At 40.0% G+C, this 14548-nt stretch overlaps 1 protein-coding gene across 6 annotated transcripts in view; it reads right to left on the bottom strand.

Annotated features, from left to right (window-relative positions):
* Positions 1-14548, bottom strand: part of LOC136832177 (pseudouridylate synthase TRUB1-like) — a 54383-nt gene that overhangs the window by 21557 nt on the left and 18278 nt on the right. For 3 of the 6 annotated variants that reach the window (XM_067092929.1, XM_067092933.1, XM_067092931.1), the window contains exons 4-5: positions 8417-8575; positions 8174-8294 (exon numbers count right to left, since the gene is read on the bottom strand). In XM_067092929.1, the coding sequence (XP_066949030.1) occupies positions 8174-8294; positions 8417-8575 (280 nt within the window). Of the gene's footprint in view, positions 1-1410; positions 1517-8173; positions 8295-8416; positions 8576-14548 lie in introns of those variants that run through there. The other 3 variants (XM_067092932.1, XM_067092934.1, XM_067092935.1) reach the window with 2 other exon arrangements.

Genomic DNA, 14548 nt, shown 5'->3' with positions numbered 1-14548 from the left:
ATTCCTCAAAATGCTCCTTTGAGGAAAAGCATTCCTGTGTGAGGTCTTGGTCCAAGGCCTGTCTGAAGCAGTCATACACAGCCCAAGTTAAGCTACAGATGATGAGAGCCATGTCCCTTCCAGGAGGCCAAAGCCTCGGAAAGGAAAGACTGATCAAAGCTCCTAACTGGCTTGGATAGCTCAGCCACAACCAAGAGAACTATGCCCTTCAGTCTAAGTGACTGGTTCCAAGCCTTTCACCATGTTGACAGAGAGGAGCTCGATCTGACGAATTTAAATGAGGAAGTCCATGATCTACTGAATGGAACCTCTGAATAGAGAGTGAGTCCTCTGCATCAACACAGAAGATGGTCCACTTCTCCAGGATGGGAGATTAGGTGACAGGGAATCTCTTTGGGAGATTGCCAACAGCCACCAGAATGGGAAAACCCACTTAGCAAGGGATCACAAGGTGCTACCAGGGTATCTGAGCCCTGGAGAGATCAACATGCAGTTGACCACCCAGTATGACAGAGAGAGACAGAGTAGCAGGAAAAGGTACACGAGTCCAGAAAATCCAAAGGGGGCTGGGAGGCATCTTCCAGGACTGAGCAGGGATATGGTCCACAGAACAGGACAATGTGTGGTGAATTTACCTAGCAACTTTTATACCATAGGTTTGCGTTCTTTATTACTGGACAATGATAATCTGCACTAAGAGTTATAATGAGACCTCCCAGAATAAAAAACTATTACTGTATTTCAAAATCATTTAACAGGTTGTCAACTGTCAACTGAAACACTGAACTTGAAAATAAAAGGAATGAAGTTTGAGATATGCACAGGAAATGTAATATCAGTAACCCATGAATTGAAAGAAGCATTAAATCCATGGCTGGTTTTTTTGTCATTGCAATCAGACTTCTCCACATTGCAAGGTGTTTAAGGGAGCCAGGAGATCGGCTATCCTGCTTTAGTACCTCAGTGCTTTGTTGCCAGCCCTAGAAGAAAAGTTGGAACATAATATTCATTTTCCTAACTGCCACATCTGGTTACACTGACGTTGCCTTTACAGGTAAAATTCTGTATTGATTTACTATGAGAAGGAAGTATCTGTCACTACTTTTATGTAAGCTATTTTATTCACATTCTGCCTATATTTTCTTCTCGTTATAATATGCAAAATACATATAAACAAAATTAAGGTTTATGAAATCTGCATAATTATCACAAGAACATTACATAATAGTAACGTAATTATTGACATCACTCAAGCGTCGTTTGCCTTCTCAAAAAGCTGATTATGATTGTCTTTGTCCCACACATCTAAAATGAACAATCCCCTAAAGTGTGCACCTCGAACTTCCTCCAGTGTGGCTGTGAGCAGATCCATTTCAGAAGGGGGAGAGTTCAGGGGAACTCCCACTTGAAGGTTCTGTTGTCCAGCATCCATGTGAGAACACCTCTGATCTCCCTTCTCGGTGAACAAGCTAGGAGGGAGGATTGCTTGGAGATGACAGGTGCTACTCAGTTGTCACTGAAGTGGAAACAAGAGGGTCACTCATGCAGGACAAGCTTTCTCAAATAAAAAAGTAGCTGAGGAGGCCCACTAAAGCAAGTAATGGTTTGATTCTGTGAGAAAAAAATTGTAATTTTCTTTCAAATTTATTTTATATGATCATAATTCTCTCTTATACTCTCTTTTTTTTTTATAATTCAGACTGTCCTTGAGGACTAACTGACAGTGCAATTGTGTTCTCTGCTTTGTATGTGAAGTGTCTTTCCATTATTGTAAGCATGTTTATTAACACTTGCTTTGATATCAACAAATGTTAAACAGATCTTAAAAATTGTGACACAAATAACAAATTTTGTATTAATACAGTATGCTGGAAAATTTCACTAATGCTTGTAAGTTGGCTTTCAAGGTCATGGTATATCATATTTTGATGTTGATAAGTAAAGTTGTTATTAACTGATAATTGCTACAATACGTTGCATGCTTGTAAAGAGAATAGAACATAAAATTTAGGCCAAATGCCAAGCATTGGGACCTATGAAGTCATTCAGCACTGAAATGGGAAGTGACAGTAAAAAAGTTTGAAAGGTGTAACAGGAGGAAAACCTTGCAGTTGCACTATAAAACAACTGTTAGGAGAGGGTGGAAAGTACAATGAAAGAAAGCGAATATAAACAGAGGTACAGTTAAATGAATGAAAAAGGTTGCAGCTAGGGACTGAAGGGATGCCACAAAGAACCTTAAGTAATGCCTACAGTGCACCGCATGAGGTGCACTGATGGTGCTATCCACCTACGGGGCAAGCTTGTCACTGCATAAATTTATATTCCGTGAACATGCCATGGCACTGTGCTTAGACACTGAATATCAGCCAGGACTGAGGACATTTCTGCAAATTTTAAAATAAAGTGTTTGCAAATACAGTAATAAAAAATAGAATGAGTGTAAGAAGGGTTAAGTGCTGCCACTTTGTGTGTGTGTGTGAAACTTGTTTCTGGTACTGCAGTAGTTAAAAATAAAAAAATAAAAATTTTTCTCATACCGTTTCCCAGGTAAATGATATACAGTACATAGCAAACCCCTGTATTTAAATACAATCAAAGCCATCAGTTCCAGAGAAAAAGAACTTTCAGCAGGAAAACCAGATGTAGTAGTTGGGGAACTGGTTCTTGACCCTGAATCCACCACACCACCAAAACCAACCAGCTTGGTTTTGTTACTTGACATAAAGAGTACCTGACTTTCCCATGGTTTTGATAAAGTCAAGTGGACGATCTCTATTCTGAAGTAATTAAGCCTCTGAGGATATTAGAACAAACAAGTCGACAAGGTAGGGTAGACATATACCAATCAAAAGGTCCTAGAAACACCCAGGAACTGTTTGCCAGCTTGAACCTTTGAACGACTAGACAGTCCCACTGTAGGCAAGATGGCAATACTTTCTGGGTTCTACACCAGTTGCTCTGGTGTTTGCTCAAAGGAACATGGCACGCAATCAGTACAAACAGTACTGGTCAACCTATTTGTATGGCTAATGTGGTGACACCTCAACTAATGAATGGGTACAAGTACTGTCATAAGAATGAACCCTGGAGCTTGTGGCAAGTCAGAGACTGGACAGGGAACAGCATGATCACATGCAAGCAGATCATCCTGGTATCAGTGAGTATCATGTGCAGACCTTTGTGTGCAAGGCCCAGGGACTGTGAAAAAATTGAACAAAAGGGTGGCACTGGCTCAGCCAGGTATGTTTCAGGCAATAAAATGAGTTGAAGGGATAGAAGCAATCTTTTGTCTATGACAGCAGGCTGGGATGGGGTACCAAGTACTTGGTAATATCTGTGCCAGCCCCACTTATGGTGTCCAGGTCAGAATGGGTGGCCTAATACCATCGTCTCCCACAGCCTGGGAAGGCCACTCACTCAGTCTGGCTAAACTGCTTCTGGGAGGTCTTCTTGGACTTTTTCTCAAGGATGGGAAAGCACTTGACAATGATAAGAGGAAGTGTACGGAAAATGCTTGAGGTTCCTCCCTGCCCCTGGTTTGGGTCTTGCTTCTCCCTAGCATGAGAACTGATATGGGCTAGGTTTGCTATTGCTGTTGTCAAAAATGCTGTGTTTGGTGTTACTAGGGCATCCCCCACAGTAGAAGGGAGGAAGTGGTTTGCTAGATTGCTGGATGGCAATGAACCCTCTAAATCCAGAGATCAAACTGTTACCTGATCCAAAGTACCTACCACAAGCAAGCTGCAACCACACCAGTCAGAACAACTACCTCACCTCCTTGAGTGAGCTCTATAGAAAGCCCAGTCGACAATGTGGTTCAACACAGGAGCAGTGATTGCTTCCTTAACATCACTGGGCTTACAAAAGGCCAAACAATCTTTGTACCAACACTGCAGAAGTGGTTCTGAAAGGAGGGCAAAAACCTCCAGGATTAAACAGATTCCCTTAAGCAAAAATTGGATTCTTTCCCATAGAAAAGCTAAGCTTTCTCTTGGAATGCAGACATGAATGTTTGGACTAAATGGTGCCAATTATTTTACAGCTCAAAATCCTGTCCAATACCACACAGACTTTGGCACAATAATAATTTGTAGGTTAACTCACAACCTCTCAAAATTATGGTTGAAGATCCATAGACTTATAAATGATCAGTTGAAATCAAACTTAAGGATGCGAACATATTTGTGTGTGCAGTTTAGTATTCACTGACCATATACAAATCTAAAGATATTTAACCATGATTTCTTGTGAGTGTCATACTAAAGAGACTGTACCATGAACATCCTGTTTCTATGCACAAGGTTCAGCACACACTGAATAATAAGTTTATTTGACCCAAATCTGTGAGCTTTAAGAGGTGTAGGCTAAGTATGGCTGCTTGAGCAGAGAAGGTTCAGCATTATTGTATACAAGCAACTCTGGGTCTGGGTGCAACATGATCATGTAATACAAACAGATCATTCCAAAACTTGTAAATACTGTAAAAGAAGGGCTGACACACCCTAATCCCATCCATATGAGAAGGTAGTGCTAACTCAACTGTGCATGTCTGGGGAAGCATGGGTGAAAAGTCACCACAATCACCATATACTTGGAGAGTGGTCTGAGCATTCCTCTTACCTGTAAAGACAAGAAAAACTACGGTGTTCCTACACAGTACGGGGACAGGCCACGCACTGGGTAAGCAGGATACTGTGCACACTCCCAGGTATACACATAGTCTTAAGAACACACACCGGGTACAGGATAACATTAGCTCTACCAAAAATTAATGATACATCTGCTCCTGTATCCATTTCTGGGACCTTACTGTCCAATCAGCATCAAAGGTATTGGGCAAAACACAGGAACCTAGGAATACCTGTACTTGGAACAAATTTCTGTGCCACACTCGACCACACAATATAAACCTCTACAACTGATAATGGCCGAACTAGAGGATGGTACAGGTGAGCAAGCAAGGGCACATCCTACCACACACAAGCCCAGGGATGATAGCAAACCAACAGGCAAGCAGGCAAGGGCACTGCCTACCATGTACAATCCAGGGGCCAGCAGCAAACCAACAGCTGAGCAGCATAGTCGGACATGAGTGGGTTGTTCCAGTAATGGTTCATACCAAGAGGGGGCATGCTGTGTGCAGTCACTGGGTGAGCAGTTCTGATCTGCAGACTGGGGCTAAGCTGAGTGAGCAGGCAGTGCTGGCTCAACCTGGTGTGTTTCTGGTAAAACTGCTTGAAGAGCTGGGAGCAGTACTTTTGTCAAAGACTTAGCAGGCTGGGATGAGATGTTGAGCATGCTCAGTGAGCACTGTGCTAGCCTAGCACGGGCATGGGCAGGTTGTCAAACACTGCCATCTTCTAGAGTGTATTTCTGGTGAAACAGATGGAAGAGCTGGAAGCAGTCCTCATGTCCAAGATGGAGTGGACCTGGACGAATACTGAGCATGCTCAGCAAGCCGGTACCAGGACAACCAACTCTGATTGGTCACCTGAGAGTGGCTAAACAAGGAAGAGGAGGAGGAGGAGCTTGTGCTTCCTCTCCTTGCCTCCAGCCAGTTCCTTATTCCGTTCTGAGGTGATAGGTAATGGTAAGGTTGGTGTACTGATTCCCCACCTCTCATCCAAATGAGGGGTATACTCTGGGAAGGAATAGGGAGGTATTCAGCAGCTTGGAGGAAGTGGTAGGCTAACTCTTTAAGGCTCTTAAAGGAACTTCAAAAGTTCAAGCAAAGATGCAATGCATTACTAACTTAATAGAATTCTCCCTTAATTTGTTAATTTTTTTATTTTTCAATAAGTGACATCTCTTCTTTCTGTATTTCCCTTTACTTCCTCTTAATTTTTGCTAATGAACACCACATTCTTTGGAAGCCTGAATTTCAAGTCAATGGCCCCTGTGGGCTTATTCCATATGAATAGGGTTCATCTTCATATTATTATTATTATTATTATTATTATTATTATTATTATTATTATTATTATTATTATTATTATTATTATTATTATTATTATTATTATTATTATTATTATAATAATAATAATAATAATAATAATAATAATAATAATAATAATAATAATAATAATAATAATAATAATAATAATACGGGAGGAGACCTTCTCTGAGGGCAGTTGCATTTTAAAAATTATAGCTGTTTCCATGGCATTCAATTTATACAGAGTCTTCTCTATTCTTCTTCTTATCTTTTTTTCCTCAGCCTGTAGCTGGTATATCAGGTTTCCCAGTGACATACAAAAATTTCTGTTTTCTTAGTTTTATTTCCTCTGACGTTTCAAACGCTCTCTGGCGTTTATCTTCAAAGAGTGAATGAATGGCATGCAGGTTACAAGGGTATACTGTATATAGCAAGTCGGGGTATACAGCAGTCAAGACTGTTATTCAGCAGTGTTTTGGGTGGTCCTAATAGGTTGGTGACGAAATCTGGCCTGGAGGAGTTGGGACCTTCTGGGCCTAATCACTACTTGAATTTGGGAGTGGCTGTTATCCGGGATTATACATTGTTCAGGTAATCTGCCTTCTGTGTCCGATGCTGGGTCCCTTTCTCTTTCTTCCTCTCCTTCTCTTTGCATATCTTAGAAAAAAAGCTGAACATCAACACAGTGAAGGAAACTGAATTTCTCCGTACCATCATACTGAGAAATTCAAGAAACCAACCGACGACAGACACTGGCGAGAGAGAGAGAGAGAGAGAGAGAGAGAGAGAGAGAGAGAGAGAGAGAGAGAGAGAGAGAGAGAGAGAGAGAGAGAGAGAGAGCACAGAAGGCAGATTACCTGAACAATGTATAATCCTGGATAACAGCCACTCCCAAATTCAAGTAGCGATTAGGCCCAGAAGGTCCCAACGCCTCCAGGCCAGATTTCGTCACCAACCTATTAGGACCACCCAAAACACTGCTGAGTAACTGACTTGACAACTGTATACCCCCGCTTGCTATATATACCCTTGTAATCTGCATGCCGTTCATTCACTCTTTGAAGATAAACGCCAGAGAGCGTTTGAAACGTCAGAGGAAATAAAACTAAGAAAATAGAAATCTTTATATGTCCTTGGGAAATCTGATATACCAGCTACAGGATGAGGAAAAAAAGATAATAAGTAGAATAGAGAAGACTCTGTATAAACTGAATGCCATTGAAACAGCTATTATTATTATTATTATTATTATTATTATTATTATTATTATTATTATTATTATAATAATAACAATAATAATAATAATAATGAAAACCTCCAAACAGTAGAAAATTTCACCAATAACAGTGTTAAAAGATGGAGATCCCCCAAAACAGAGGGGATGAATGTTCACTATACACGCTGATGTCTTTCGCACTTCCAAATATGACTTTTTTTTGTGTAAACAAGTTTAACTTGTCGGTCAGGAGTGCAGCAGGATGTCCTCAAATGACAGGGGCTGATGGCAGCTGAGAGAAGGCTATTCTTCTACTCAACTCACCTGTTAAAACCACCTTGTTACCTAGTTCAACATCAGTTTCTAGCTTGCATTGAAGGATATCCTACACAAAAAGGTAATGGTTTTTACTGTATTTCCATAGGAACAATTGTACATTCAAATAGAACAAACTAAATTGCCATTAATTTGTAAAGCATGCCTCCACAAAATAAGAGCACCTTAGGTGGAAAAGAGAAAAGAGAGAGAGAGATAAATGTAGGTCAAATAGCAAACAAATGAACAATGTTTTAACTTACATAATCAGTAATGTAAGTCATCAAAACTAAGGCAAAGGAGGAGTATGGTATAAACAGAACATTTGGATAACGAACCCAAACTATCAAAAATCTTCTAGATATTATGAATGATGATGATAGACTCTCTGGACTCTCACAAGTAAGATGGCCAAAACCACTGAGATAGCAAAAGGTCTCCAGTAAATCTTGCCTAACTTAAGCCATGCTAGTGATATGAAAGAAAAGATTTGGATCCAAGGCATTACAAAGGTGATGTGAGTAAACGTTTGATAAACTTCGGTAATAGTAAAAAATGAAAAGATACAGTGGTAACTGGAAGGATTAGAGTTGTCACATTTTGGAAATTACTGAACCAGAGTATATTTCCCATAGGAAGGATAAATGCAAGATTTAACAAAAGATGGCAACAGCTCCATCAAGTTCTCACTTCATTCCACTTACCTGACCAAATCAGAATACCTTTTTCCATCTTTTTTCAAGGCAGAATACACTGGGGGTGTTTGCTTTATCCGCCCTTCAAAATCCTTTAGTCTCTCCTGCAACATGTTTTCTGTAACATGATCTGAAATAAAGTTGAAATAACTTCACCTATGAAAATAAAGACAAAAATTAAAATTCAGTCTTGAACATAAATATAAAAACTTAAATTTTCACTACTGTATACACAAGTTAATGACACCTTACCATATCTTCTTTCCACCTTACCATATCTTCTTTCCATCAGAATTTGACCTGTTTCATTGTACGTATCTGTGGCTATTCCAAGCTGACCTCGAACAAAGTAACTTTTCTCACTGTTCAAAAATACCTTCAGTCTTTTACAGTCATTCCCAATGCCAACAACTGAAAAGGACAAATTTTTATTCTGAAATTTTCTTTCCAATTCAAACAATAAACTAATAAAATAAAATAGAACAGTAGATTCAAACTTCTGTGCATTAAAGTTACTGTAAATAATAAGCGTAAAGATTCAAACCATTGTACATTACAGCATCTTTATTTCACCATCATGATGTAGTAAAAGAACAAAGCTATGCATTATATACATGCAGTTTTATGTAACTAGTTATACATCTTGCTTCATGTCTCATTATTAACCTCTGGCACTGTCATTCAATTAGCTTATTGTTCATATATTATAAAAACTTTTCTTAATTATGATTCTTTCCATAAAGATCTTCCCAAACTATATCATCCACTATGTAGATAGTAAACATGCAGACTGAATGAAAAGCAACTAAGAGCTGATGCAGTGTCTAGAAAATTAGAATCTGGCAATTACCCTCGTCTTTGGAAAGACTTTCAATCCCTAAATCCCAAAACTGAAAAGCTATCACAGACAGTCAAGGGTGGCAGTACAGTACAGTATGGAAAAAATATTGTAATTCTGACAGCTTAAAAATATCGTACCGTAATTTCGTACCATACCTAAAGAACCGTACCGTACTGGTACGATAAAAGAAAATTTCGTACCGTAATTTCGTACCTGATTTCGTACCTCTGCCATTACATTTTTTTGTGAAAATTAATCAATAATATTATCTGTGCAAACAATTCCTCCTCCAGTTTCAATTTTCCCTGCCCGAGAAGAACCCTAAAAGAGTTCAGAGGTCTGGTTAAACAAATCATTTATAACTAACTAACTCCAGTTTCAATACTCACTTAGGCTGCTATTTTGTGTTTTTAACTTTTTTTGCTGTTAGTGGAGATTATTATAAATATATGTTAAGCATGTGTGTGTGTGTCAGAGAGAGAGAGAGAGAGAGAGAGAGAGAGAGAGAGAGAGAGAGAGAGAGAGAGAGAGAGAGAGAGAGAGAGAGAGAGAGAGAGATTTACTATATTTTTATTTTCGAGTAGGTTTACCATTTTATTACATTCTGGCACTTTCCAAAGCCAGAGGTGAAGGCTGCAAAACTTTATTAGGCTTACAAAATGAGAATGGAAGGAGGCGGGTCAACTAGAATTGCAATTATTTTTGCACCTGTTAGCATGTGCAGCCCTTTTGAGCCTACATATAATATACACATTTGCATTTTTATCATAGAATTATAATTAATCAAAGCAATTAACCTATAATAGGCTACAGTAATAAGAAATACTAAAGAGATGTCAACACTGGCCTCGTACTTTATTATGAAACTGGTCCTTTGATTATCTATTAGTGTCAACGCAGGAACATAATAGATTCAACTATATCCTCTTTGAGCCCTAGCCAAAGTTCATCGAGGATATACCGTAAACCTGAAAAAGTACGCTCTACTCTAACCTGAGTGACAGGAAGAGCCACTGCCACTTCGGCCAGTTTCTTCAAGTCTTGATGTGGATGACATTGCCGCCATTTGAAAATGTCTACATTCCTATTTACTCGCTTACAGCTGCCAAAGTTCTGTACCGCTTGCCTAATGTCGTCATGCATGCCAGTGCTTACTAGCTCACAGGCTTCATTGTTTTTGTCACTTGCATTCAAAAGCTGATCAATCACATCTATGGTTTCACTTGTCCTATTCTCGACATACAGACAGTGTTCTTTGTTACTTGTCAGAAAGTATTGCATCATGCATTATTGCTTTGTTTACCTCTTTTTCTGTTTAATCTTTTTAGCTATATTAAATATGATCTTTCCCAATAATCAAATTTGAATGCCAATTTCCTTCGAATTTCCTTAAAATCTGTCGAGTTCCTTTGAATTTCCTGGAAATATAAGGTTGCATCTCAAAACATTTGTCAGGGAAAAAATGAGGTTGCCTTATCAAAAAGTCAATATTTGTCATCTGGTTTATCCGGGAAGTGGGCAGACACTGGAATAAATAAGTACGGAATGAGTACGGAAAAGGTACGGAAAAAATAACGTAATTTCGTACCATACCGTACTTCAAAAGTAATATAGTACCGTAATTTCGTACCGTTCTTGCAGGTGGAAAAATACCATACCGTACCGTAATTCCGTACCATACCGTACCGTACTGCCACCCTTGCAGACAGTAGATGCCGTCAGTAACAAGACTCTCGCGAGAATGTGGGGCGATCACTTCAGCACTATCCTGAATTGCATAAATGATCAAGACTCCCAAAGGGATGTAGATAACCTCCTTACTAATAACATTCAGTTTCATTTCACCGATCATATAATGCCAAGTAACATCAGTGATGCCATAAACAACATACCTAATAATAAACCACCCAGCTGCAATGGTCCACCTGCTGAAGCTTTCAAATTCTGCCATCTGATAATTCACATTTTGCTAGTTGCTCTATTCAATGCATGTTTAATTCACCAGTTTCTTCCAGACTCCCTCCTCTTAGTTCATTCAATACCATTAATAAAAAACAAGCTAAAGGATGCAACTGATCCTGGCAATTATCAACCGACTGCAATTACTACAATTATGTCAAAGATACTCTCCCCTTTCTATACACTACTGAAAACCAGTTTGGCTTTAAAGCAAACCACTCAACCGACACCTACATCTACATCCTGAAATAACTGCTGAACTATTACGTATCATCAGACTCTCTTGTTTTCCTATGTTTTATAGATATGAGAAAAGCAATTGACAGAGTAAACTACCTGAAGCTCTTTCTGAAGCTGCACAAATGAGGCATACCTCTATATCTAATTGTCATTTTATGTTGTTAGTTCTCCACAAAGCAATTCTGTGTCAAATGGGTTAAACGTATTGTCGTACACCTTCAGTTCCCTAAACGGGCTCCAGCAAGGGGGCATTCTATCTCCATACAGTGAACCCCCCATATTCGCGGGGGATGCGTACCACACGCCCCCATGAATAGCTAAAATCTGCGAATACTTAAAGCCCCTCTAAAAACACTTAGAACTGCCTATTTTGATAGTTTAAACACACGAAAAACCCTGTAAAAATGCCTAGATCCGCGTATTTTACTAGTTTTATCAAAAAAAGTACATTTATTCATGAAAATATGAAAATACCGTAATTAGTGAATATTTCTCAGTAAAAAATACCGCGAATGGGTGAATTTTCCGCGAATAATGGGTAGATATATTCCACAGAGAAACCTGTGAATGCGTGAGTCCGCAAATCGTGAGAACGCGAATACGGGGGGTTTCCTGTACCTGTTTAACACATACACAGATGCCCTGAATGTCACACTGAACTCACTCCCAATCGGATGCACTATCAACAACGTAACAATAAACCTCTGTTACACCGATGATATGGTTCTCATTTCCCCATCAGTGCAAGGTCTCCAGCGACTCATAGACACTTGCCACCAATGTGCTGAGGAATTTGATATCCTATACAACAAAACCAAGACCCAGTGTATGTTGCTGCTCCTGAGAGCACTTAAGCATATTGCAGAACCACAAATTTTCCTCGGAAATCGTCATCTGGAATTTGTGCATGAATTTCCGTATTTGACCCACATTATCACGGATGACCTAAAAGATATGGCAGACATAGAACAGAGGCGTCGTACACTACGTGCAACTGGCAACACGATTGCAAGGAGGTTTGCCTTCTGTCACCAAGACACGAAACTGCTGCTCTTCCACTTGTACTGCTACAGTATACATGGGTGTTCCCTTTGGACGAACTATACCTGAGAGACCATGAGACATATCACTGTCATTCACAATAATAATCTGAGATGCCTCACAAACACTCCTCGCTATCACTCCGCCACGCAGATGTTCACAGAAAACCGCCTGGATAATTTAAAAATCACTGTTAGGTGAACAATGTCCAGTCTGATCATCTAAAGCAGTGAGGCAAGAAGATCTAAATTGTGGGAAAGATGGGATAATGAGGCATCTGTTCCTTATATGACATTCTCTATTTTTGCAATTATAAAGTGTCATCTCCAGAATCAGTCATTATTATTATTATTATTATTATTATTATTGGTGTTAAAAGTGATAGCTGCATCAGCGGCATTCGGCTTGTATAGAGTTTTCTCTATTTTTCCAATAATTGATTTTTCTAGGTTAATGCATTCTGCCAGTAACACGCCGATATTGGTCATACTTGGAGAAGAAAGCAGGTTGCAAAATTGGATAGTTTATTTCCGATGAACACAGTACAGTATACAGGCAGTCCCTGGTTATCGGCGAGGGTTCAGTTCTGACAGTGTGATAAGCGAAAATCGCCGATAACAGAAAATCAGCAATTTTTTACGCTTATCGGTGCCGATAACCGAAGATCAGTACCTCTGTTAGGTGTTTATTGGCACCAATACCTGATTATCGGTGCTGATAAGTAGAAATCGGCAATTTTCAGCGCCAAAAATCACCGATTTTCGTCGCTAGACAAGCGCTGTAAACCAGATCCCCAATAACCGAGCCCACCGATAACCAGGGACTGCCTGTAACAGCAACAGGATACTGAAATCGGGAGTTCATCTTCCATAGAGTTCTCCTTCAGGAAAACATCTTCTTCTGAGTTGTCCTTCAGGAGACAGTCTTCTTCGGTGTTAATCAAGGCCACGTTTCGCTCAGGCGCCACTGAGCATGGTCACGACCAAAGACAGGAGTAGACTGACTTTCGATGTGTCTTGCTCTTTATATATGAAAAAGGTCAGTGGGGGTCAAATTCAGCGGCCTGCTGATTGGCTGGGGAGAAAACATTCGCGCTGCTTATTGCCTTGCAAGATTTTCTCGCAAGCCAAAAATTCATTGCTGATGGTTTCTCTGCTGCAGCATTGCTGAGCGGCGGGGCTGGTGTGTGATGTCATTTTCTGGTATTTCACGGTGAATATTCCCAAGTACTCATAAATCATGAGTATTCTAATAAACAAGTCAACAAAGAAATACGTCTTGCAATGGATTGGTGGTACAGCAACTGCAAGCAGCCACAGCCCGACCCGCAAAGAAGTTTTCGACTTTTCTGTAAGGCGAGGATGCACTTGAAATACCTGGAAGATGAACATGCCATCAAGATCATTGCAGACGTCTTCACTACCGACATCGAAACATGGCTTGACCTCGTCATTTACTATCAAAACAGCTGCATGAGAAACCTAATCATGAAAAACAAACCAGCCTCACTAACAAGAGATCATCTTAAACAGACGAGTGTGGTATACTCACGATTCAAATGCCTAGTCCGTGGATGTCCCGGGGCCTATATCGGTATGGCCACCATGAAACTGGCAGAGAGAATCTCCTGCCATGCCCAAGAAGGTGCCGTAAAAAAAAACATATGATAGAAGCCCACAATGCTAGCATTACAAAGAATGAAATAGTGGGGACTACAGAAGTAATTGGAAAAGTCCCCAACCCCAGGCGACTAAGGATACTGGAGGTGCTCTTAATACAGCAGGAGCAGCCCTTATTAAATACCACCCAAGAAGTATTCCTCCTGCCTACCAGCATTAGGCAGCCTATTGCTTCTGTAGCTCAGAGACCGACGCCAGACACCGCAAGATACAACAATCCCGAATGCGAAACTCACAGTGATGTTGGAGATTCTGCGAGCTGCCTGGCGCCCAACCAGGATATTAGCCGTGAAATACCAGAAAATGACATTACACCAGCCCTGCCGCTCAGCAAGGCTGCAGCAGAAACCATCAGTGATAAAATTTTGGCTTGCGAGAAAATCTTGCCAGCCAATAAGCAGTGTGAATGTTTTCTCCCCAGCCAATCAGCAGACAGCTGAATTTGACCCCCAGCTGACCTTCTTGTATATAAATAACAAGACTCACATCAAAAGTCAGTCTACTCCTGTCTTTTGGCATGACCATGCTCAGTGGAGTCTGCTTTCCTCTCCAAGTATGACCAATATCGGTGTGTTACTTGGCAGAATACAGTAACATGGAAAAACCAATTATTAGAAAAATAGA

This window comes from Macrobrachium rosenbergii, chromosome 49, assembly GCF_040412425.1.
Source record: "Macrobrachium rosenbergii isolate ZJJX-2024 chromosome 49, ASM4041242v1, whole genome shotgun sequence".
NCBI lineage: Eukaryota > Metazoa > Arthropoda > Malacostraca > Decapoda > Palaemonidae > Macrobrachium > Macrobrachium rosenbergii.
Note: the sequence above shows the minus strand (reverse complement) of the source record. Positions and strands in the feature narration are given on the sequence as shown.